General features: G+C 45.3%; 1 protein-coding gene across 1 annotated transcript; it reads left to right on the top strand.

Annotated features, from left to right (window-relative positions):
* Nucleotides 1–5,769: 5,769 nt before the first annotated feature.
* Nucleotides 5,770–23,339, top strand: LOC101090728 (zinc finger protein 665-like). Its single transcript, XM_019818583.3, has 4 exons — nt 5,770–5,901; nt 13,945–14,035; nt 15,592–15,718; nt 20,578–23,339. Exons 2-4 carry the CDS (start codon nt 14,021–14,023, stop codon nt 21,987–21,989), a joined length of 1,554 nt encoding a protein of 517 aa, XP_019674142.1. The 5' UTR covers nt 5,770–5,901; nt 13,945–14,020; the 3' UTR covers nt 21,990–23,339.
* Nucleotides 23,340–23,698: the final 359 nt, after the last annotated feature.

Raw genomic sequence — 23,698 nt, 5'->3', positions numbered from 1 at the left:
ATGTCATGATCTCGCGGTCCGTGAGTTCGAGCCCCGCGTCGGGCTCTGTGCTGATAGCTCGGAGCCTGGAGCCTGTTTCGGATTCTGTGTCTCCCTCTCTCTGACCCTCCCCCGTTCATGCTCTGTCTCTCTCTGTCTCAAAAATAAATAAACGTTAAAAAAATTAAAAAAAAAAAAAAGAACAACATAGGAATGTGTTTTTCCAACTCAGGGACACAACAGAGCATAATGAAGATACGGAGTTTTCCAGGGCCATTCAAAGGGCACATATGCCAAAGTTCTTGGGCAAATTTGTTATTATTAGCATTAAAGTTTATAATGTTCCACTGTTCAAATATAACATGTATTTATTTTTTTTAATTTTGCTTGGTGTCATAATATCTGGTGACCGTGTTGGGCTTTACTCTGACCCCGTAAGTCTGGAAAAATAGCACTGCTCACTGCAAAGAACCACCTTTCCACTTATGACCTCAGTGAGATGAAACAGGACTTCAGCCACCTCCATTTGGACCTCAAATGTCTGTACTTTTTCTAAGTATTGATTAAGTGCTTTCCAGTTTACCTTAACTCAGGCAAAAAAAGACCCTGCTGGATCCAAAATTACCCTCAAGCAATAATGACTGTCCTGAGCCAGCAAGACCCCACATAATTGACCCCAGGACAATGGTCAACCCGACCTTTGCTGCCCAGCTGCACGTCCCCACAGATCTTTGTCCCACGTTTCCTTATATAAACCTACAAGTATTTTCAGCACTTTGGAGACAGGTTTTCAGCCGTTAGTCCCTGGTCTTCTGGGTGTTGACCTCCCTGAAATAAATTCCTTTCTTGTTCCACCACCGCTTGTGTCTCTGCCTTTGGATTTTGTCAGTGGAAAGTGGCCAAACCTGGTGTGTTTGGGGACCCCTGAGCCAGGTGCTCTTGCACCCCCGTGCCCCATTTATCTAGAAGCAAGACAGATACAGACCCTCCAAATCCCGATCCTTTCTCCCATCAATGATTACTGAATTGTTTGTACCCACTGATCAATAGGAACTGAAGGAAACCAGCATCTCTCAGTCCAAAATATGCCACTTTGGCATACTGAGTATTTTGAATTAAGAACACTTGAACAGCTAATATAAGAAACACTCTGACCTTTCATTGTTTTCCTGAGAGTAGATCACCCTCCCATGTGAACGTCACCCTCCCTGTACCAGGAGGAAGACATTCCTATTACCAGAGATAGAGAATTGGGGTCCAAGATATCTATACGGACAAATCTTGTTAAACTGATCCTTATCTTCCTAGTTACTTCTTTACCAACTAGCCCAAATCTCTGTGTCTTGCCAATTCTTTACAAATTTACTGAATTTTGTCTAAAAGGTATAAAATCTTCCCACTCTACTTTTTTGGGTCTTCATTCTCTTGTGCAGGCTCCAGGGTACATGTATAAATTCAACAAAATGTGTATGCTTTTCTCCTGTGAATTTGTCTTAGGTCAGTTTAATTCTTTTATTTTTTTTATTTAAAAAAAATTTTTTTTTCAACGTTTATTTATTTTTGGGACAGAGAGAGACAGAACATGAACGGGCAAGGGGCAGAGAGAGAGGGAGACACAGAATCGGAAACAGGCTCCAGGCTCTGAGCCATCAGCCCAGAGCCCGACGCGGGGCTCAAACTCATGGACCATGAGATCGTGACCTGGCTGAAGTCGGATGCTTAACCGACTGCGCCACCCAGGCGCCACAGGTCAGTTTAATTCTTAAGCCAAGCCGGAGACCCAAGAGGAAAGAGAATTTTCCCCTCCTACAGAACAATGCTTGTTAATATGACCTAACCAGACTTTACTTAAGCGTCTCTCCTTCCCTTGAGGTGCCTGGCTGGCTCAGTCAGAAGAGATGTGACTCTTGATCTTGGGGTCATAAGTTTGAGCCCCATATGGGGTGTAGAGATTACTTAAATAAATAAAACTTTAAGAGGGGTGCCTGGGTGGCTCAGTTGGTTGAGCATCCAGTTTTGGCTCAGGTCATGATCTCGCGGTTTGTGAGTTCGGGCCCCACGTTGGGCTCTGTGCTGACAGCAGAGCCTGTAGCCTGCTTCGGATTCTGTGTCTCCCTCTCTCTCTGCCCCTCCCCTGCTCATACTCTGTCTCTCTCTGTCTCTCAAAAATAAATAAATGTTTTTTAATAATTAAAAAATAAAATAAAACTTTAAGAAAAGCTTCTCTCCTTCCCCAAAACTCAGAATTTAGACCTCTCTTGAGCATTATAATTCATAATAACCCCACCATTACAACAGACCCTCCTAAGAGTAGGCAACTTCAAGGTAAAACATTCTCTGATCATTTATAGGTCTTGCCACATGCTCATCCATTCTCCTATACCTGTTTGTGTGTGTGTGTGTGTGTGTGTGTGTGTGTGTGTGTGTGTGTTTTTCCTAGACCTGTTTCCGTCTTGAAATAAAATCTCTTCTCTGTCTGGCTTTGGAGACATTCACAGATCATGTGGTTGGAACATTCTAATATAATAATTGTCTCAAGTAAAACCTGTCCTTACCTAAGTTTGATTTTTTTAAAATTTGGCAGTGGTAAATAGTTCAGTTGATTCATATTTTTTTAAAAAATGTTTTTAATGTTTATTTATTTTTGAAGGAGAGAGAAACAGAGTGTGAAGGGGGGGGGACAGAGAGAGGGAGACACAGAATCTGAAGCAGGCTCCAGGCTTTGAGCTGTCAGCACAGAGCCCGACACCAGGCTTGAACCCACAAACCGCAAGATCATGACCTGACCCGAAGTTAGATGCTCAACTGACTGAGCCACCCAGGCACCCCTTAGTTGATTCATCTATGTTAAGAAATATTTATTCTCTATTTTTGTGTTACCAGGTTTAATATATGTTAATCAGGTCAAATTAGTTCCTGTGTTTTTCACATTTTTGAATCTTTAATAAATGGCATCTGGTTTTATTTATTTATTTTTTGAGAGAGAGACAGAGAGAGAGAGAGCGTGCGCGTGTGCGCGTGCAAGTGGGGCAGAGGCAGAGGAAAAGAGAAAGAGAGAGAATCTTAAGCAGACTTGATGCTCAGCGCAGAGTCCTGACTCAGGGCTTGATCCCATGACTGTGAGACCATGACCTGAGCAGAAATCAAGAGTTGGATGCTTAACTGACTGAGCCACCCAGGTACCCCAAGTGGTATCTGTTTTTAAGTGACATCACAGGGAGACATGTCAAAACCTTCCTGTGGATGAGGAAATATCCTTTGTAACTTCTTGCGAATATACTTATTTTGCTCTCTTGACAATTTTACAAGCAATAAAACTCCTCATAAACAAATAGATTCATGACTCTCACCTATTATTAACTTCTCTACTGTTATGGGTTTAATGAAATGTTCCACTGTAAACTCATTTCTTTGCTTGGGATTATGGAAGTCCATACTGAAACTTCTTTCTTGTCAACACAGTATAAGCAAGGAAAAATAATTTCCATCTACTCTTCTGAGCTCTTGGCTGAGGCCCCTGTAATAAAAGATAGATTAACAGGGGAAAAAAGATGTTCAGTAACACGTATACTTCCTCTATACATGGGAAAGACACAGGGAAAAATGAGTAACTCCCCAAGTAGCCTCAGCCACCTGCTTAAATACGACCTTCAGCTAAAGACAAAAGAAATATGGGGCAACGCCAGCTATGAAGAGTTTATCCAAGAAAGCTGGGTAAACAAGGATTAAGTTTGTTATGCTTCTGATCACATTTTTGTGTAGGGCCATCCTTCTCTTCCTCTATAAAGGAGACACCCTTTACAAGTAGAGATTTCCTTTAAAAGTAATTCCCCTTATGAAAGGGTAACTTCCACTCTGTTCTGAGCTTCTCCTGTGTCTCCTGTTTCTCAAAATAAGCAGCTCAAAATAATCCTTACAGCAAAAGGGTGTATTTGGGGATGGCATATTCTAATGCCCTTCAATGACTAGTTAGCCATATCATATCACAGAATAATCTACCTTTTAAAGATCTCAAAATCTCTCCCAGGGGCTCAGTCGATGGAGCTGTATGACTCTTGGTCTCTGGTTTGTGAATTCAAGCCCCACGCTGGGTGTAAATATTACTTTAAAAAACTCAAATCTTGGGATGCCTGGGTGGCTCAGTCCGTTAAGCATCCAACTCTTGGTTTCGGCTCAGGTCATGATTTCGTGGTTCGTGAGATGGAGTCCCACATCAGGCTCTGCACTGATGGTCCAGGGGCTGCTTGGGATTCTTTCTCCCTCTCTCTCTGCCCCTTCCTCTCCCACTTGTGTTCTCTCTCTCAAAATAAATAAATAAACTTAAAGAAATTAAATCTTAAAAAAAATCCCTCCCAGATACCATATATATTTTTAATGTACTAATATATCATCATATCATCATGTATCCACTTTGGGGTCATGCCAGGATATTTTCATTTTACCTGAAAACATTTTAAATATGCTAATTTCCTATCTAAACATTATCATATTTCAATTGATTACCATTTCTGTGGTGAAATCTTCCACATCTAGGGATGTAAGAGAATCACTTATTTCATGATAGATGTTAATTCACAGATATTGCCATAAAAATTATTGAGGGCAAAAACAAGGCTATTAGAAATTTGAAAATCCAGTTTTGCTTTTTGTAGGATTTAAATAAAACCCTAAATAAATACCCTTAGATATATTGCAAAATTAATTATTTTTTTAGGTGAAAGTAAATTGAAATGCCTTTTAAGGACTACATAGTATACAGGCTTTGTTATCCACATCTGCCAGAACATTGAGAAATAGAAAACAAAGAAAACCACTGAAATATACTACAGTTTTTTAAAAGTAACCCTGCACCCAACATGGGGCTAAAACTCACCACCACAAAATCAAGAGTTGCATGCCCTACCAGCTGAACCAACCAGGTGACCCACTACCACGTTTAGATTAAAAAAAAAAAAAATGCTTTTTAACCACCTCCAGAGTGATAGTAAAGTGAATTTGAAATTACGTTGTATTTGGAAATTATTGACTTAACCATATTGTGATGTCAACAACGTTTATCTCGAATGCATTTGAGTATAATTATCTCAAGTGTGGAACAATATAGTAAGTATAAAAAGAGCGACGTAATTTAATCTTTGTTTTAAAGTTATTGCTTTTTTAAAAGTAATAAATTATCACATGCCTTAGCCCTCCAAGCCCTACACCTCCGGTCTTGTCCCTGGGTAAGTCTCTGGAACACAGCAAAGGGTTGAGTCTGACTCCGAGGCGAAAGGGGAGTATAAACGGAAATGATGGCCTGGGTGCACTTGTGAAATTGCACATTCCGCCCAGGCAGAATCTGCATTTCACATTCCAGTTTGCATCCATTTGCAGTTAAGTTGTTTAACTTAACTTTAATTGCAACAGTGTTCCAGGCTCCAGCCACCGCCCACATCCACCCCGCACCAAGGTCCCAGCTCCCAAGATCACTGAGTTGCTTCATCCTCTCTGGCGGGACTCGTGGCTTTTGACTTGAATCGTTTTCAGCTGTGAAGAGGAAAACATCTGACTTTCCAACATAAGTGGCGCCCACAAAACTCTAAGCTTTTACCTTAAAATTGTTTGAAACGTTAACTTGAAATAGAAAGTGCCGCTTCCCAGGATAAAGACCAGGCTGACTCTAGCACTCCCAAGCCCCGAAAACCCGGGAGGGAATCCCAGATCCCGCGCTGGAGTCGGCCCCGCCCACGCCTGCCCTCTCCGCGCGCCTCGTATCTATGGTTACCGCCAGTCCCTGAGACCCCGCCTCCCTCTCTCGCCGACCTTACGCCAGCCGGGCTTCGCTCTGCGCCCCGCACAGGCCCCGCCTCTTCCCTTTGCGCGCGCGCGGTTGCCTGCAGACCCGGAAGCGGGTTTCGTGGAGCGGTGGCCAGTCTGTGGAGTGTGAGTTTCGTCTTTCTTGTTTAAACCTGCGCCTCGCAGTCTCCCCTCCTCTGTCCCCGGGGTCTGGGAGCCGCTAAAATCTCCGCACCACCTCCTCCAGTCCGAGTAAATTCAGACGTCTCCGTGGGAGGCCTTTGTTTGGAATTCGCGAGGTGGATGTTCGCTGCTCTCTGCCCCTAGAGGGCAGCGCCGGGCCGCCCCCTCGGGAGAGGCTGGTGCTTACCTGCGTCCTGAGATTCTGGAGAGCTCAGCCCTCTCCGGAGGCAGGCTCACTTCCTCTCACCTCGCGTCTTTCTCAGCCGGCTACTCTTAGTTCCCCAGGCCTCACCTTGTGCTGGGGAGGACTAGAAAGGGCCTGTCTTGAGACAGACCGTGCACCCGGCGCTGGATAATGTGTTTTTGTGGGAGGTGGGCATCCTGTTACACCCCACTATCTGGGTGAGAGGAATCCGGAGGAGAGGGACTGCCCATCTTAAAAACAAAAGTCAGTTATTTTACCAGCAAAATGATTTTATTCTGGAAGAAGCAGAGGAATTGCAGTTCGGGACATGCATGGAGTGGTGAATTATTGGCAAGTTGGGAGAGAAAGGGAAGGTCAGCTCTTATTTTTAGGAGGAAATTGGGGAGGGTTTTTTGTTTTTTATTTATTTTTTTAAAGAGAGAGCGCGTGCGCGAGAGCACGAGCAGGGGACGAGCAGAGGAGGGAGACCGAGAATCCCAAGCGGGCTCCGTGTTGTCAGCACAGAGCCTGATGAAGGGCTCACACTTAGGAACTGCGAGATCATGACCTGAGCTGAAATCAAGGAGTCGGAGGCTTCCACCCAGGCGCCCCCGGGGGGAGTTTTAAACGGAAGTTCATTGGAGAAGAACAAGAGTTGAAGGTTGTGGCGGTTTTTCAGTGGCTGCAAGTGGTGGTCAGTGCGTCTGTTGGTGGGGCAGGAAGGGATCTTCCTTTATTTTCTTACAAGCAGGAGATGAAATTCCCGTGTGAAAAAGGACCTCCCTTGTTAAAGTAATTCTTCTGTTCGTTCTTCCTGCCGGTTAAGCAGGCTACAGGGAGTGGTACTTGCCAGAGAGCTCCCACTTCAGGGTTTCCCTACTCCACTTTAAAGGAGGTTTCCTTATTTATTTTCACAAGACCTACCGAGAGAATTACAGAAAAATGAATGAGAGAGAACCAGAAGCAGATGGCAAAGTAGCAGCAGTGGGAGAAAAGAAGGTTGAGAAATTTCGAGTAAAAAGGAAATCTCCAGAGGGATGAGGAGGAGCAAAATGTCGAGAGGGGCCCGTGACGGGCAACAGGAGCGTGGGTAACAAAGCGGAAGGCACTTCACTTGGAGCCGAGGGAGAGGTTGAAAGAGTTGGAGTCCTGGCAGCCTGCTCGATGTGGTGCTGAGAGGAAAGAAGGGGCCAATGGGAGGAGAGCAGAGGAGGGAGAGCAGCAGGGAAAGAGCACACTTAACTGGGAGAGCAGATGGGAGCTGGGGAGGAAAGAGAAATGCATGAAGATTGGGGACAATCAGAAAGATTGGGGAGAAAGCAGCAAGAAGGGGGACAGGTTACATAATGGGTCAGAACAAGTGTGCAAGAAGAAACCCAGAGGGGAGAAACGGCGGGACAGGAGAGGGGAACAGAATGAGCAGAAACCCAAGGGGAAAATGGAAAAGCAAACCAAAAAAAAAAAAAAAGAAAAGGGGTTGGGGGAGAGATAAATATTGAGAGAAGGAAAGACAGTAGTGAGCAAAGTAATCCAGATGAATGGTGAATTGGTTGGATATGGGTAATGAAGTATGTTACGTTACGTATGGCTTTATAATATAATACACTTAAAATTAGAATAAATTATGCAGATAAGGGTGAGGATTGCAAAACTCCTTTCTAAAAAGCCTGTGCATCTTATAATTATTTGCTTCAGAATATACTTTCTATTTGCAATCCCTGTTCAGCCAGGAAGGCAGAGACTTCACTCAGTCATGGGTCACCCTCTTCCCTTTGCCTGGGCTCCAAGGATAGAAGTGGGGCAAGAAACGGCCCTCATCACACGCTGCCTTTTTATGGAACACGAAAACTGAAAACTGTTGCTTCTTTGTAATGGATTTTACTTTTTTCTTCCTGATTCGCTTATATTTACATCATTTTCCTTTTTGAAGCTTGAAATACATCTTTATACTTTCCTATAAATAATTAACTTCTGAAGTGAGCTTTGAAGGCATCCTATAAACAGTTTCTGGCATTCTTTTCTAAGCATGACCTTGCCATTTTTAAAAATTTTGGTCTCATACTTCATTGTTTAAAAAAAATGTTTTTTTAACTTTTCTTTTTTAAGTTCATTGTGTTTGGTTCAGACAGGTCTGTAAGCTCTCTCTTTGTCATGTATATTGAGAACTTCCTTTAGTATCTAGTATAATTTTAAATTTTTTTTTTCAACGTTTATTTATTTTTGGGACAGAGAGAGACAGAGCATGAACGGGGGAGAGGCAGAGAGAGAGGGAGACACAGAATCGGAAACAGGCTCCAGGCTCTGAGCCATCAGCCCAGAGCCTGATGTGGGGCTCGAACTCACAGACCACGAGATCGTGACCTGGCTGAAGTCGGACGCTTAACCGACTGTGCCACCCAGGCGCCCCAGTATCTAGTATAATTTTAGACTGTTCTAGTGTGTACTTCGTAAACATGTCGGTAATCTCTTATGTAAGTCGAAACCTGGTTTAAGCTGTCACTTTAATATTCAGTTTTCTTACCTTTTATGTGATCTTTTGAAACAGTGGGCCATGAGCTACCGAATAGATATTCCCCTCAAGTTCCTCTTGCCTGCTTTTTGCAAATATTGAAGAATGGGCTGATTTACTTGGAAATGTCACCTAACAGAGCCCATCTGTTCCTGATGAGGAAATTCGTGTCTTGTTTCTATAGGTGGCTGCCTTGCAGTGTTTACAGCAGCAATTCATTATGTGTTCAAAGTTCTGAATTTTGTAAATGTTTTAGTGTGATGTTCTGGATAAGGGGAGTTTAGTGCCTGAGCACACGGCGATTATACCTTGAGATAAAAGTTTCCTAAGGGCACCTGGCTGGCTCATTTGGTAGAGCATGTAATTCTTTTTAATTTTTTTTAAGTGTTTTTATTCATTTTTGAGAGACCAAAAGAGACAGCACGAGCAGGCGAGGGGCAGAGAGAGAGGGAGACACAGAAGCAGGTTCCAGGCTCAGAGCTGTCAGCACAGAGCCCCGACACAGGGCTTGAACTTACAAACGTAGAGATCATGACCTGAGTTGAAGTCAGACACTTAACCAACTGAACCACCTAAGTGCTCCTAGCGTGCGACTCTTGATCTCAGGGTCATGAGTTCAAGCCTAACACTGGGCTTAGAGATTATTTAAAAAGAAAAAAAATAAAGGAAAAGAGAAGAAATGGAAGTTTCCTTAGCCCAGACATGTGAAAGATGGTCCTGGAATTTTTAAGAGAGAAGAGTGATGTGGGCAAACTCTGCCCACTGGGCCCTTCAGGCCACCCTATCAGAATTCAGTTGTACCCAGTTTTGCTTACTCAACGCAGACCTTCTCAGGATAACTTGGTGAAATGACTCCCTTGTGGGCCTCAGTGAGCCCAGCTCAACATGGAGATGACGGACTAGACAGACACTGAATTTGAGCAACGCTGAGCCCTGAATTCATTGGCAGAATACAATGCATATCTCGTGTGGCAGTTCTTGGACAGAGTGCCCAGATGTCAGTAGAATTGCAAGTGGGTCCCCGTCCTCCAAAAATGAAACACAGAACACTAGGATGGAGGCAGAGACACAGACTCTGAGTCACAGACCATCTCTCTGCAGCAGGGGTGACTCTCTCGGCAGAGTATGTCCCTCCCTGGCATTGAACCCTATGCTGGCTCCATCGTCACCGGGACAGAATACAGACTCACTGTGGCTGCACAGCCTGAATCGTCAGGCCCTGCCAGTGTCTCCAGCCTCGTCCTGGGACCTTACCCTCTCCTCACAGTTCGCTGTGCCCCAGTCACGATCACCTTTTCTCTGTTCCCAAACACCAGCCTTTTCTGTCACAGGTCCTCATCCCTGCTCTGACCTGATGTCCCTAAACCATGTCAGCTCTGGCCCTTTCTCCTTCAGGTTTAGGCTCAGAGATGTCTCTCCAGGCTCTCCAGCCCGACACTTCAAGTGCCCTTCCCCAGCCATCTGTTGTGTTATGCAGGTTGAATCATCTCCATTGAGTCTTTCCTGTTTTGTCTCAGCTAGAGGGAGCACGAAGTCCCTCCTTCCCAGGCTGGCGGCTGCACCTCACTTTGGGCTTGGGTTGAGCTGCCGGGCCTGTGGTAGAGCTGAGTAGTCCTCAGGGAAGACCAAGGAGGCCGGGCAGGTGGTGATGCTCATGCCAGTATTTGTTCTGGGAATTTCAGTTAATGGATCGAAATCTCCTGTGGCTGCTTATTTACTCAAGAGCAGAAGGACGTACCGGGGCCTGGAAGGCCCTACAGACCAGGGGTCCCCACGTGTTCACCTGCTGCGTCACTGCCCTTCACCAGCTCCCAGGTGGCCCAGGCTGTGCATGTCACCAGGGACCGGCTGCATCCTGGGCAGGGGCTTGGCTTCCAGCAGTTATCTGCTCAGAGTCAAGAGTCTCAGTTTCCCTTTGGGAAGGGTGAGGACGAGGTCAGGAGCCTCAGGGGACATAAAATAGGCACCACGAAGAGCTAGAGGTTCTTGCAACTTGCTGTGAGTGGGGAGGGGAGACCTGGTGGCCTCTGGGAAGAGATCTGGGGCCTCTCTGTCTCTCGCGTCCCACCGCACTGGATCCGGCCAACCTTTGACTGTTTTTCAACTGGACTCCCTGTTGTCCCCACTTGCTCCCAAGTGTTCCCTGGCAGGGCCACCTCGTTGGTGTCCATACTGAAGACCCGGTGTCCTTCACTCTGCACTCGTGTCCATTACTGGTGTGGTGCCCGTGCCTCTTGGCCCAGTTTGCTCAGGCGCATGTGGAGGAGAGGTGGGAAGATGGGGAAAATGGAAGTGAGGCGAGAGGGGTGTGCGGGAGGGAAGCGGAAGCAAGTGTGGGCCCCAGATGGCCCAGTGAACATGTGTGCGCATGTCCCAGGCATGGCTGTGGGGTGAGGGGTGTGTGGACCTGTTGGGAAAGGGTGTCTCGGTTCCTGCGGGAGCGCCTAGAAGTGGTTTGTGGGTGGTTGTGGGGCTGCATGGGTCCGTTTGGGGAGCCGTTGTCGTGGCCCAGGTTCCCCCGGACCCAGATGCTGAGGTTTAATTGGGAAACTTGATGACACTTGAGGAGACACGAAAGGAGAGGGATTAGGCAGAGGCACGTTCCCCTGTGATGTTGTTCGAGCCACAGGGAGCTCTGGCCGCAGCTGGATGGTGCCTCGGTCCTAGGGGTTGGGGGGAATCTGGGAGGTGCCCCCCAGCATCTGTTCCACACAGTAACCTGTGTGGAGTCTGTGCAAGAATCATCGTCTGACACAGAGGATTTGGAGGGAAGGTCTCAGAGAACCTTCTGGATTATTCTGTGTTGCAAGTCAAGAAGGATTCAGATGCATTTTGGAAGATCTAAGTGAGAATTTTGAATGTTTAAGAAGATATTGGGATCTCATGGGGGCTCATGCGTCCTTGTAGACATCTGTTGACAGGTAGGAGAGTGGTCTGAGTGAAGGACTCTTGACTCTTTTTTTCTTTAATCTCGACACCCAATGTGAGACTCGAACTCACGACCCCAACCAAGATCAAGATTCGCATGTTCTACTGACTGAGCCAGCCAGGCGCGCTGGATTTGGCTTTCTGTGCCTCCCCTGCACCTGGTCAGCTGCTCTGTCCCTCAGGATGAAGACTGTTCCAAGGGCAAACAATACCCCTGCGCATTTCAGTGCCCCCAAATGAAGGCCATGCGAGAGGTTGCACCGCCGTCGTTTTGTGTGTTGCTGAGCCAGACTGTTCCCGGGTCGCCAGCCCCGCCCACCGCCTCAGGACCGGATGGGATCCTTCCTCCACTCCATCTTGAGTTTGTACGCGTCAGGAAATAATTTCAGTCAGCACTCGCAGATGGTGGTTTCACCCATCTTCCACACACACGTGCACGCCTCCCCCCCAAAACTTTTTATTTACTGTCTCATTGAATCTTTAAACCCAAACATTCTCAGGGTGTCTGGGTGGCTCAGTCGGTTAAGCGTCCAACTTCGGCTTAGGTCGTGATCTCGAGCCCCACATTGGGGTCTGTGCTGACCGTACAGAACCTTCTTGGGCTTCTCTTTCTCTCCCTCTCTCCCAGCCCCTCCCTCCCTCCCTTCAAATAAACTTAAAAAAATTGTTTTAAATAACAAAACGTTCTCTATTAACTAATTTCCCCTCTGGTAAGCCCTTCTCTTCCTTACTCCCTTTCATTTTTTTTTTTCATGTTTCAAGTTTTTACTTAAATTCTAGTTTGTTAACATACAGCGTAATATTAGTTTCAGGAGCAGAATGCAGTGATTCATCACCTACATATGACACCCAGTGCTCAGCACAACAAGTGGCCTCCTTAATGCGCATCCCACCCCGTGCTCCCTTTCAGGACACAAGACCCTAAAAGCCTGCTTCCACTGTCTTCAAATCTGGTCTCCACTCGTCTCGTGAACCCCATCTGGTCAAGCTTTCAACAGCTACCGTGCCCCTGAGACTTTGTCTTTCAGAGCCACAGCGACCCCATTTCTCAGTCCAGGATTGAATGTCCTGTCTTTATTTTGCTTTTCCTGTCAGGGGCAGGTGGCACATGTGACCACTCCCTCTTCCTCGACACCCTTTTTTTCTTAGTTTGAGGACCTCTCGCTAAGCTTTACTACCCTATTTACCTGTTGGTTTCCCCGATCACTGGTCACCTCTTAGCTTCCCTGCTGGTGTCTGCTGAACTCCCTGGTCTCCGAGTGTGGGGCACCCCGCAGCTGAGTCCTTGAACCTCTTCTCTCTGGCTACACCCCTGCCTTTCCTTATCACTTCATCTCCTGGTTCTCAGCACCACCTGCATGCCTCTTGGTTTCCACTTCCACCAGACTTCTGCCCTGGACTCCGTCCCGTGTCCAGCTGCCTCGGCATCTCTGCTAGGACGTCTGGGGCACATCCATCTTAACTTGTCCAGAACTGACTCGACCTCCCCCAGTCACCCTCCCCCTGCACCCTCCACATTTTGGTTAAGGGCAACCCTCTGCTTCCTGGGGCTTAGTGAACAGCTTGGCATAATTCTAAATATGAAATACTACATTATTTGTAAATATTTGTGTATGATGAAAAAAATCTGATGTTTGCTTCAAATGAGAGGAGGAACATATCGTTTCTTTCAAGACATGGGGGGCAAATGTTGGAAGACACGCCCTTCCGGATCTGCCTCCCCAGGCCCCTGTCTGTCCTCCTCCCCTGCTGGTCTCCTCACCCCACTGCTGCCATGCAGGCCTCTTTCCCTCTCCTGGGGCCAGGCTTGCTCCTGCCTGAGGGCCTCCTGGGGCCTATCCCTCTGCCCAGAACTGTGTGGCCCCTCAGAGGCGGGTGGCAAACAAGCTCCCTCCCCTGGGTCCTTCTCAGCGGAGCCTCTCGGACACCCTCCCAAAGAGTCCCTTCAAATGGCCAAGGGGAGACAGGGCCTGATCTCAGTCCTGGTTAAAGTGCCTGGGGGGTTTCTGATGTGTCTCCAGCGCTGAGCACCAAGGCTGTGGTGCTGCATGTCTGAGGCTGACATCAGCCTCTGACCCAGGGAGAGGTGAGGGGGCCCCCACTCTCCGTGGGGTATGATCGGGGTGGGCCTGTGACCTGCAGGGGAGGGTCAGGTCCCGCCCAGGTCCCCACTGATGCCGTGTGCGGGGGGGGGGGGGGCTTCACCAGGGCGGGAGCCGGTTCTGAAGAAGAAGGGTGGGAAGGTCACTTGCTGGCCTCTGGAGGAGTCCACTGTCCCGGGGCACCCCCCGTGTTTTCACACGGAGAGGCCTTCCCGTGTGAGGCTGCAGGACGGGAAGGACCCAGACTGAGTCAAAGCATTAAGCTGCGTTTTCTTGACACTTAGGATTGAATTCCCAAGCCTGATCCTGCCTGAGGAAGAATCCTGGAAAGGGAGGAAGAGCAAAGGAAAGGAGTCGGGAATGGCCGTCTGTCAGGTGAAGTCGTATCCTGGGTCGATTTCCTGTCTCTCATTCCTGCAAGGCCCTTCTTGGACTTGCCAACCTTGTCTGAGTCTGAAGTGTTTGTCCACACTCCCCCACGCCTTCCCCCCACCCCCGTCCCTTTCCTCTGCACTTAGATTCCAGCTCATTGTGACCCAGGGACCGGAGCCTATGAGGAGGGCCCTTTGTGTCGTGGAGATTCGACTCCTCTTACTTCAGTAAATTTGAGTGTGTGTGTGTGTGTGTGTGCGCGCGCGCGCGCACGTGTGCGTGTGCAGGGACGCACAAGCCTGTGGTATTTACAGACATTATCATTACTTCATAAATAAGTTTATGAATTTTTGAAGTTAAATCTTAAGTATTTGCATGGCTTTACATGTTTTCTACACTATCACATTAATGAGTTAAATAGCACAAGAGTGACATTTGTGTGCATGTGCGTGTGCGTGCACAGATACAATGACCATGCTGTTAGCCTTAAACTTGTCTCTAATTGTTTCAGGAATCCCCCTCTCAACATTCTTTTCATGCTATCTGGGGTATATGTTTCGTTGTTTAGGTTCAGTTCCAAAGCCTAAATATCTGGGTTCTGGAGCTTTTTCTGCCATTTCTTAGAGCATTTGACCTTGGGCAGGCTTCGGGGAATGTGTGTGACACAGTTGTCTCTTCGGTAAGATGGGAACAGGTCTGTCTATGATGAGTGATGTCGATGTCAATGGGAGTTAGTGCGTGGAAAGCATTTAGCATGATGGCTAGCACGTGGGAAGTCTTCAAGAGCCTTTACTCACCGTGGCCTTCCTCTAAAGCCATCATGGGTATTGTCTTCTCTGAAGATAACACTCATGCCTTTGCTCATCTAGATATTGAATATCACTCATTGTGACATTGATATCACAACATGATGGATAACACTTCTAGATAACCTTGTATCGATTTTCTATTTTTTAAAAAAAAAATTTTTAATCTTTATTTTTGAGAGAGAGAGAGAGAGAGGGAGGAAGGGCACAAATGGGGGAGGAACAGAGAGGGAGACACAGAATCCAAAGGAGGCTCCAGGCTCTGAGCTGTCAGCACATAGCCCGACGTGGGGTTCAAACTCCTGAACTACAAGATCATGACCTGAGCTGAAGCCGGGTGTTTAACCAACTGAGCCACCCAGGTGCCCTATTTTTTTTTAAGTTTATTACTATTAATAATATTATTATTATTTTTTTTTAGTAATCTCTGCACCCAACGTGGGGCTCAAACTCACAACCCCAAGATCAAGAGTCGCATGCTCCCAATGGGCACCCCTGATTTTCTGTTTTTATATTTCTTATATTGTCCACAAAAATGAAAAAAGCCATATTGATTTAGAGGCCATCCTAACCTCTTATGGGAATGTGTAATAAGCCAAAATTGGGGACACATAACTTGCTCAGAAATACCTTACATAGATCTGTAAGAAAACCTACTTCATCTGAATTGATCCTTACACATTTCTCGTCTTCCTGTTTTGTGTGCAGATAACTCTCCCCATAGCTCCTTGGTGAAATGTGTTCTCATTTCAGGGATGGTTGACCTTCAGGGATGTGGCCATAGAGTTCTCTCAGGAGGAGTGGGAGTGCCTGGACCCCGCTCAGAGGGCCTTGTACAGGGACGTGATGCTGGAGAACTACAGGAACCTGGTCTCCTTGGGTGAGGAAAATTTCCCTCCAGAAGTGGAGATCTGCCCTTGTGTGTCTGCATTCTCCCCCTTGGAGCCCCTGTCTTACTTGCTGAGATTGAAGCCCTGTTGCCTCAGATACGAAAAGCCTCAGGACGTGGCATCTGGACTTCGCACTTACACTTTTGTCAGATGATTTGCACACTTAATCAGGCATGCTGCCAGAACTTAAGTATGCGTAAAACCTTATGAAAAGCTTAAAATACCCAATTCCTTTTTTTTCTCCCCCTGTGCTGTTGATTCACTGGTTCTTACAAGAGACCGAGATCCTCGTGTAAACTGTTCTGTAAGTATTCAGAGGAGGCAGTCAGAGGATGAATTTTTTGTTTTTTAGCTCTACTGAGGTATAACTGGCAAAGAAAATTGTAATATATTGAAAGGGTACCCTGTAGTGATTTGACATACATATACATTGTGAAAGGATTTCCATAATCAAGTTAATTAACACATGTTACGTCACATACTTACTTTTTTAAAAATTTTTTGGTGAGGACACTTAAGTTCTATTCTCTTAGCAAATTTCAATTATACGATATTACCGACTGTAGTCACCATGTGGTACGTTAGCTCTGCGGACCTTGTTCACCACGTGGCTGAAATTTTGTCCCCTTTTACCAACCTTACCCCATGTCCCCTATGCCTCCCCCCTCAGCAGCCACCCATCCTACTCTGTTTTCTAAGCATGGCTTCTTGCCTGGACTCCACACTCCCTCCCTGTTCCCCGTCTTACATTTTGGCCACACACCCACACTATAATTCCTACAGTTAATTCCTATAATTCCATCGTGGGACAGCATGATGGTGTTTGCCACGTCAGTCCCTTCTTTTTTCCCAAGGTTGGAATTCTGACTGCCCTGGTACACTTACCCCTCCGTGGATTGGCAAATACCATCGCTTCTCTCATGTGCTCATTACCTCCTGCCCTCCGCTCCTGACCTTCCTTCTTTCTGGCCTTCCCTCACACGGTACCTCGATCTGGATGGACCACACCGTTCCTTACTAGCTTATGAATTGTGTAGAACTTGAACACCCTGATTCCCGCAGGCCCCCCTCACCAGCCACACTACTTACCACGTTAAGAAAGATCCCTGCTTATCCACTGTATCGCTGTTTCAGGACACTACAGAAATCCTTATTGCGGGGGTGACAGGGTACTCAGGGTGGCTAGGTAACACTGTTAGTACAACACAGCTCTGGTGTCTCCCTCAACGTGTTTATGTCGAAGCTCCTGATCTTGACTGTGATTTGCAGGCGTTTATGCATGAGCACACTTTGTCTGAACCCGCAGGCCCAGGTCAAATCCTGTTTCTCATACTTACTTTCTCTATGAATAAGGGTTAGAAACACAAACCCCATGTGCCTACTGTCCCTGTTTAAAAAGTGGTGGTGATGTACTTCAAGGCTTTTAGCCATGTCAGCGCTATTAGAAGGCTTAAGATATTCCATGTTTTATTTTTTTTAATTTTATTTTTAATTTTTTAAAATTTACATCCAGATTAGTTAGCATATAGTGAAACAATGATTTCAGGAGTACATTCCTTAATGCCCCTTACCCATTTATCCCATCCCCTCTCCCACAGCCCCTCCCGTAACCCTCAGTTTGTTCTCCATATTTATGAGTCTCTTCTGTTTTGTCCCCCTCCCTGTTTTTATATTATTTTTGTTTCCCTTCCCTTAGGTTCATCTGTTTTGTCTCTTTTTTTTTTTATTTAAAAAAAAAATTTTTTTTTAATGTTTATTTATTTTTGAGACAGAGAGAGACAGAGCATGAACGGGGAGGGTCAGAGAGAGAGGGAGACACAGAATCGGAAGCAGGCTCCAGGCTCTGAGCCATCAGCCCAGAGCCCGACGCGGGGCCGAACTCACGGACCGTGAGATCGTGACCTGAGCTGAAGTCGGACGCTTAACCGACTGAGCCACCCAGGCGCCCCTGTTTTGTCTCTTAAAGTCTTCCTATGAGTGAAGGCATATGATTTTTGTCTTTCTCTGACTAATTTCACTTAGCTTAATACCCTCCAGTTCCATCCACGTAGTTGCAAATGGCAAGATTTCATTCTTTTTGATTGTTGAGTAATACTCCATTGTGTGCGTGTGTGTGTGTGTGTGTGTGTGTGTGTGTGTGTGTGTGTGTATACATACACCACATCTTCTTTATCCATTCATCGATCGATGGACATTTGGGCTCTTTCCATGCTTTGGCTATTGTTGATAGTGCTGCTATAAACATGGGGGTGCATGTGTCCCTTCGAAACAGCACATCTGTATCCTGTGGATAAATGCCTAGTAGTGCAATTGCTGGGTCGTAGGGTAGTTCTATTTTTAATTTTATGAGGAACCACCATACTGTTTTCCAGAGTGGCTGCACCAGCTTGCATTGCCACCAACAATGCAAAAGAGATCCTCTTTCTCCGCATCCTCACCAACATCTGTTGTTGCCTGAGTTGTTAATGTTAGCCATTCTGACAGGTGTAGGGTGGTATCTCATTGTGGTTTTGATTCGTAAAGCTATTCCGTGTTTTATAGTAAAGTCTCAGAAATTCCTTGACTTTTGTAAGATACGGCAACCTTCTGTCATGATTTTGATGAGATGGTCTTTTGTCTGTGCCTTGGCTCAGCCTGCCATAGCAAGTACCAAAACCAGATGGCTTAACTAATAGAAATTTATTTCTCACAGTTCTGGAGTCTGGCAAGTCCAAGATCTTGGTGCTAGTCAGTTCAGTTCCTGATGAGCCTTCTTCTGGTTTAGAGCACTGCCTTCTTGCCGTGTCCTTGCATGATGGAAAGAGGAAGGCAGCAAGCTCTCATATCTCTTCTTGTAACGGCCCTAATCCCATTCGCGACCCTGCACCCTCATGACCTGGTTACCTGCCAAAGACCCCACCTCCAACCCCATCATATTGGGGTGCCATGCAGCCTGCACTATATTTTGTATGTTTTTATTCTACAATTCTGTCCAAACATTGTTTGATCTGGCCTTCGTTAATAAGATTTTCACGCACAAACTCATTATTACATATACTTTATGGCCAGTGAACTAAAAAATTAAAGAATACTACATAGATAGGGAATTGATTAGCTGTTACATAAGTGCAGGCCAAAACTCATAATTGTGATTTATGGGGTGCCTGCCTGGTGCAGTCAGTAGAGCATGTGACTCTTGATCTCGATGTGAGTTTGAACTCCCTGTTGGGCATAGAGATAACTTAAAAAAAAAATCATAATTGTGATTTCTGACTTCTTTTCCCAATTATGTTAAGTATTTCCCTGACTGGATACTTCAAAACTCAGTGGTCTTAACATAAATTCCAGTTTTCATATTGTATGCTGGTTCTGGAATAGAAGCCCTTGCTTTTTTTTTTTTTTTTTTCTCTCAAGAGAGATTTGTTGAGAATTCCACAAACTATAATTTTGTATCATTGTGGTTGCTTATTATTTCAGTCCTGCTTTTACTCTAGGTTACTAGAATGTTTTATTAACTGTCGTTATGACTTACAGATGATGATTTTTTGGTATGCACAGTGCAGCATAGCCGACTTATACTGCTTGTTAAAAATGGCCATTCTGGGGCGCCTGGGTGGCGCAGTCGGTTAAGCGTCCGACTTCAGCCAGGTCACGATCTCCCGGTCTGTGAGTTCGAGCCCCGCGTCGGGCTCTGGGCTGATGTCTCAGAGCCTGGAGCCTGTTTCTGATTCTGTGTCTCCCTCTCTCTCTGCCCCTCCCCCGTTCATGCTCTGTCTCTCTCTGTCCCAAAAATAAATAAACGTGGAAAAAAAAAAAAATTTAAAAATGGCCATTCTGAGGGGATATAGTTACATGACTGGTATTCAGAAAAATATTTTTATAACATTGATTAAATTCTCCCTCATTTCCCCAGTGCTACTATAGTTTTCCAATTCTAAATTGCCATTTATTTGGATAGCGCGCCTCGGTGGCTCAGTCGGTTAAGCATCCGACTTCGGCTCAGGTCATGATCTCACTGTTCGTGGGTTTGAGCCCCATGTCAGGCTCTGTGCTGACAGCTCGGAGCCTGGAGCCTGCTTTGGATTCTGTGTCTCTTTCTCTCTCTGCCCCTCCCCGCTCATGCTCTGTCTCTCTCATCTCTCAAAAATAAATAAATATTAAAAAAAATTTAGATTACTCATTAGATAAGTTCTGGATTATTTACCATTAGAGTATATCATGCTGTGCTTTAGAATTAGTGCCCAATAAAGATGCAGTAAATATGGACAGTACTTTTATCTCTTCAAATGTGAAACAACCATATACTTTCTGTGAAAAATTGGCGGGTAATGGTGTGCCATTTCAGAACATGATGAGAAAATCCCCCTCTTTTCAGGGCTAACGTAAGTTTGCATACTGTGATTTTTTTTTTTTTTTGCCATTGATTATTTAATTTTTTTTTTAGTTTTTGTTCATTTTTGAGAGATGGAGAGAGACAGAGCATGAGTCGGGGGAGGGGCAAAGAGAGAGGAAGACACAGAGTCCGAAGCAGGCTCCGGGCTCTGAGCTGTCATCGCAGAGCCCGATGCGGTGCTCAAACCCACGGTCTGCAAGATCATGACCTGAGCTGAAGTCGGACACTTAACCAACTAGGCCACCCAGGTGCCCCAACATTGACTATTTAAAGTAGGCTTTAAAATCAATTTGAATTACATGTAATTACCCTTTTATATTAAAGAATCCTGTACCTTTTGTGTTCCTAAAAATTGAAAGTCATGGTTGCAACATTTCATAACTGATCAATATATGTACTACTTTTGGTGTAATATGTTTTTCAATATGAGATTTTTCTGTAATTAATTGGAAACCTATGGTTCTTTATATCTCGTAGCTCTCTCTCCCAAATGTGTGATCAAGGAACTACCACCAAAAGAAAACAGTAATACAGGGGAAGTATTGCAGACAGTTATATTGGAAAGACACGAAAGCCGTGACGCCGAAGATTGTGGCTTCAGAGAAATCCAGAAAAGTTTTCACGACTCTGAGTGTCAGCGGAGAGACGGTGAAAGAAATTACGAAGGTGTGCTCGTGACCCTTAACAAAAACCTGACTGGTAGAAGAGACGCAGGAAATGAGCCGATTGAAAACAGGTCTGGACTAAGCTTTCAGTCACGTCTGGCTGGCGTGCAGATACTTCAGACTGAAGGGAAAGTTTACGAATGTCACCAAGTGGCGAGGTCTGTCAACGATAGTGCCTCAGTTTCACTACTTCACACAATTCTTCCAAGAGTCCCGACCAACGTCTCTAATGAACGTGGGGATGATCCCTTGCGTTCTTCATTACTCACACAAGACCAGAAAGCGCGCATCAGGGAAGAACCTTACACACGTGAGGAGTGTGACAAAGCAGTGAATCCCGGTCTACACCCCACTAGACGTCAGGCAATCCAGACAGGAGAGAAACCGTATAAATGTGACATATGTGGGAAGGTCTTCAGTCGCAACTCGCACCTCGTACGTCATCACAGAATTCACACCGGAGAGAAACCTTACCACTGCAATGAGTGTGGCAGGGCCTTCAGTGAGTGTTCAGGTCTTACGAGCCATCAGGTGATCCATACGGGAGAGAAGCCTTACAAGTGTAATGAGTGTGGCAAGGTCTTCAGTCAGAGCTCAGGCCTGGTGAGTCACCGAAGAATTCACACGGGAGAGAAGCCTTACAAGTGCAACGAATGTGGCAAAGCCTTTACCTACGGCTCACAGCTCACTAACCACCAGGTAATCCATACCGGTGTGAAACCCTACAAATGTAACGAGTGTGGCAAAGCCTTTAATCAGAGCTCACATCTCACTAGACATCAAATAATCCACACGGGAGAGAAACATTACAAGTGTGACGAATGCGGGAAGGTCTTCAGTTACGATTCACACCTTGCGCGGCATCGCAGGACTCATTCTGGAGAGAAGCCTTACCAGTGCCATGAGTGTGGCAGAGCCTTTACTATGCTGTCGAGCCTTACTTACCATCAGGTGATCCATACTAGAGAGAAACCTTACAAATGTAATGAATGCGGCAAGGTCTTCAGTCAGAGTTCAAGCCTGCCTAGTCATCGGAGAATTCATACTGGAGAGAAACCTTACCAGTGTGATCAGTGTGGCAGATCGTTCATTCAACGCTCCAACCTCACTAGACACCAGATGATCCATACTGGAGAGAAACCTTATAAATGTAGTCATTGTGGCAAGGTCTTCACTCAGAATTCAAGCCTTGTAAGCCATCAGAGAATTCATACCGGGGAGTAATCTGACGAACGTAGGGAGTGTGACAACGCATTTGATTTGAAGTTCAAGCATGAGTCGGCATCAGAGAGCCCACGCTGAAGAGAAATCACATAAATGTAACGTGTGCGGCAGAGGACTTACACAGGCTTCGCAACTCACTAGACATCGGGATCTACATCTCTGATAAAACCACATTAATGTAATGTGCATGCTAAGGCTTCTACCCATGGGTCAAAACTACAAAACATCACAGGGCCCACACCGGAGAGCAGCCTTACAAATGTAATGAATCTGAGAGGGCTTTTTGTCAAACATCCTGCCTTTGATGTCTTTGATGACAGAGCGTGAGCGGGGGAGGGGCAGAGTGAAAGGGAGACACGGAATCTGAAGTAGGTTCCAGGCACTGAGCTGTCAGCACGGAGCCCGACGCGGGGCTCGAACCCACGGACTGCAAGACCGTGACCTGAGCCGAAGTCGGATGCTCAACAGACTGAGCCACCCAGGTGCCCTCAGAGAGTTTCTATGAGGAGTAAAATAATGAAATCTCAAGTTCTCTAAAGTGAGATACCGAAATAGTACACACCACAGGATAATTGTTTTTTTCAAAATACCACAGAATAAAGTCAAAATGTGTTAAAACTCCAGATGGGAAGATAGATAACACAGAGATAGAGCAAAGGTATATGGATACTGAGGATAATGTTCTATGGAATCTCTTCTGGTTTAAAGTATTATTGTTTTACATTTCACATTTAAAGCTATGATCATTTTTGAGCTAATATTCGTACAGGTATGAAGTTTTTGTGGAGTTGTTTTGTTTTTTTTTTAATTCTCTTCATTTAGTTTCCTTGGTACCTTTGTCCAAGCTCAATTGGAAGTACTTGTGTGGGGCCATTTCTGGGTTCTCTGTTCTTTTCCATTGATTTATTTGTGTCTCACTCCACGAATACAATGTAGTTTTGATTACTTTTTACTATATTAGAAATCTTGCATGAATGATTCTGACCACTTTATTCTTTTTCAGATGCTCTAGCTATTCTAGTTCCTTTGCCTTTCTTTATAAATTTTAGAATAATCTTGTTTGTATTGTAGAAAATACCTTGATAGAAATTACATTAACCTGTCTATCAATTTGTAATCGTTTGACATCATTTCTATGTTGTATCTTCCAGTAAATGGCTGTGGTAGGTCTCTATTTGTGTAAACTTTTATAGATTTTAGCATCAAAATCCTGTTAATGTTTTTGTTAGATTAACATTTGTTTGTACTTTTTCCTTTTTGAGCAATTGTACATATAATTGTATTTTTAATTTCAGTTTCCATGTGTTAACTGCTACTGCATTGAAGTAATATAGATTTTTTTAATGTCAATCTTGAATATCTAGAATTTACTAATCTTACAGGGCGCCTGGCTGGCTCAGTTAAAGAGCATGCAACTCTTGATCTCCAGGGCATGAGTTTGAGCCCCACTTTGGGTGTAGAAATTACTAAAAAAGTAAATAAATAAACTTAAAAAAAAAGAATTTACTAATCTCACTTTAGAGATTTGTAGCTTCTCTGGGCTTTTTTTTTTTTTTTTTTTTTTTTTTAATGTTTGTTCATTTTTGAGACAAAGACAGAGCATGACCAGGGGAGGGGCAGAGAGAGAGAGGGAGACACAGAATCTGAAGCAGGCTTCAGGCTCTGAGCTGTCAGCACAGAGCCTGATGTGGGACTCGAACTCACAAACC

This window comes from Felis catus, chromosome E2, assembly GCF_018350175.1.
Source record: "Felis catus isolate Fca126 chromosome E2, F.catus_Fca126_mat1.0, whole genome shotgun sequence".
Lineage (NCBI taxonomy): Eukaryota > Metazoa > Chordata > Mammalia > Carnivora > Felidae > Felis > Felis catus.
This window is presented reverse-complemented; position numbering and strand designations above follow the sequence as displayed.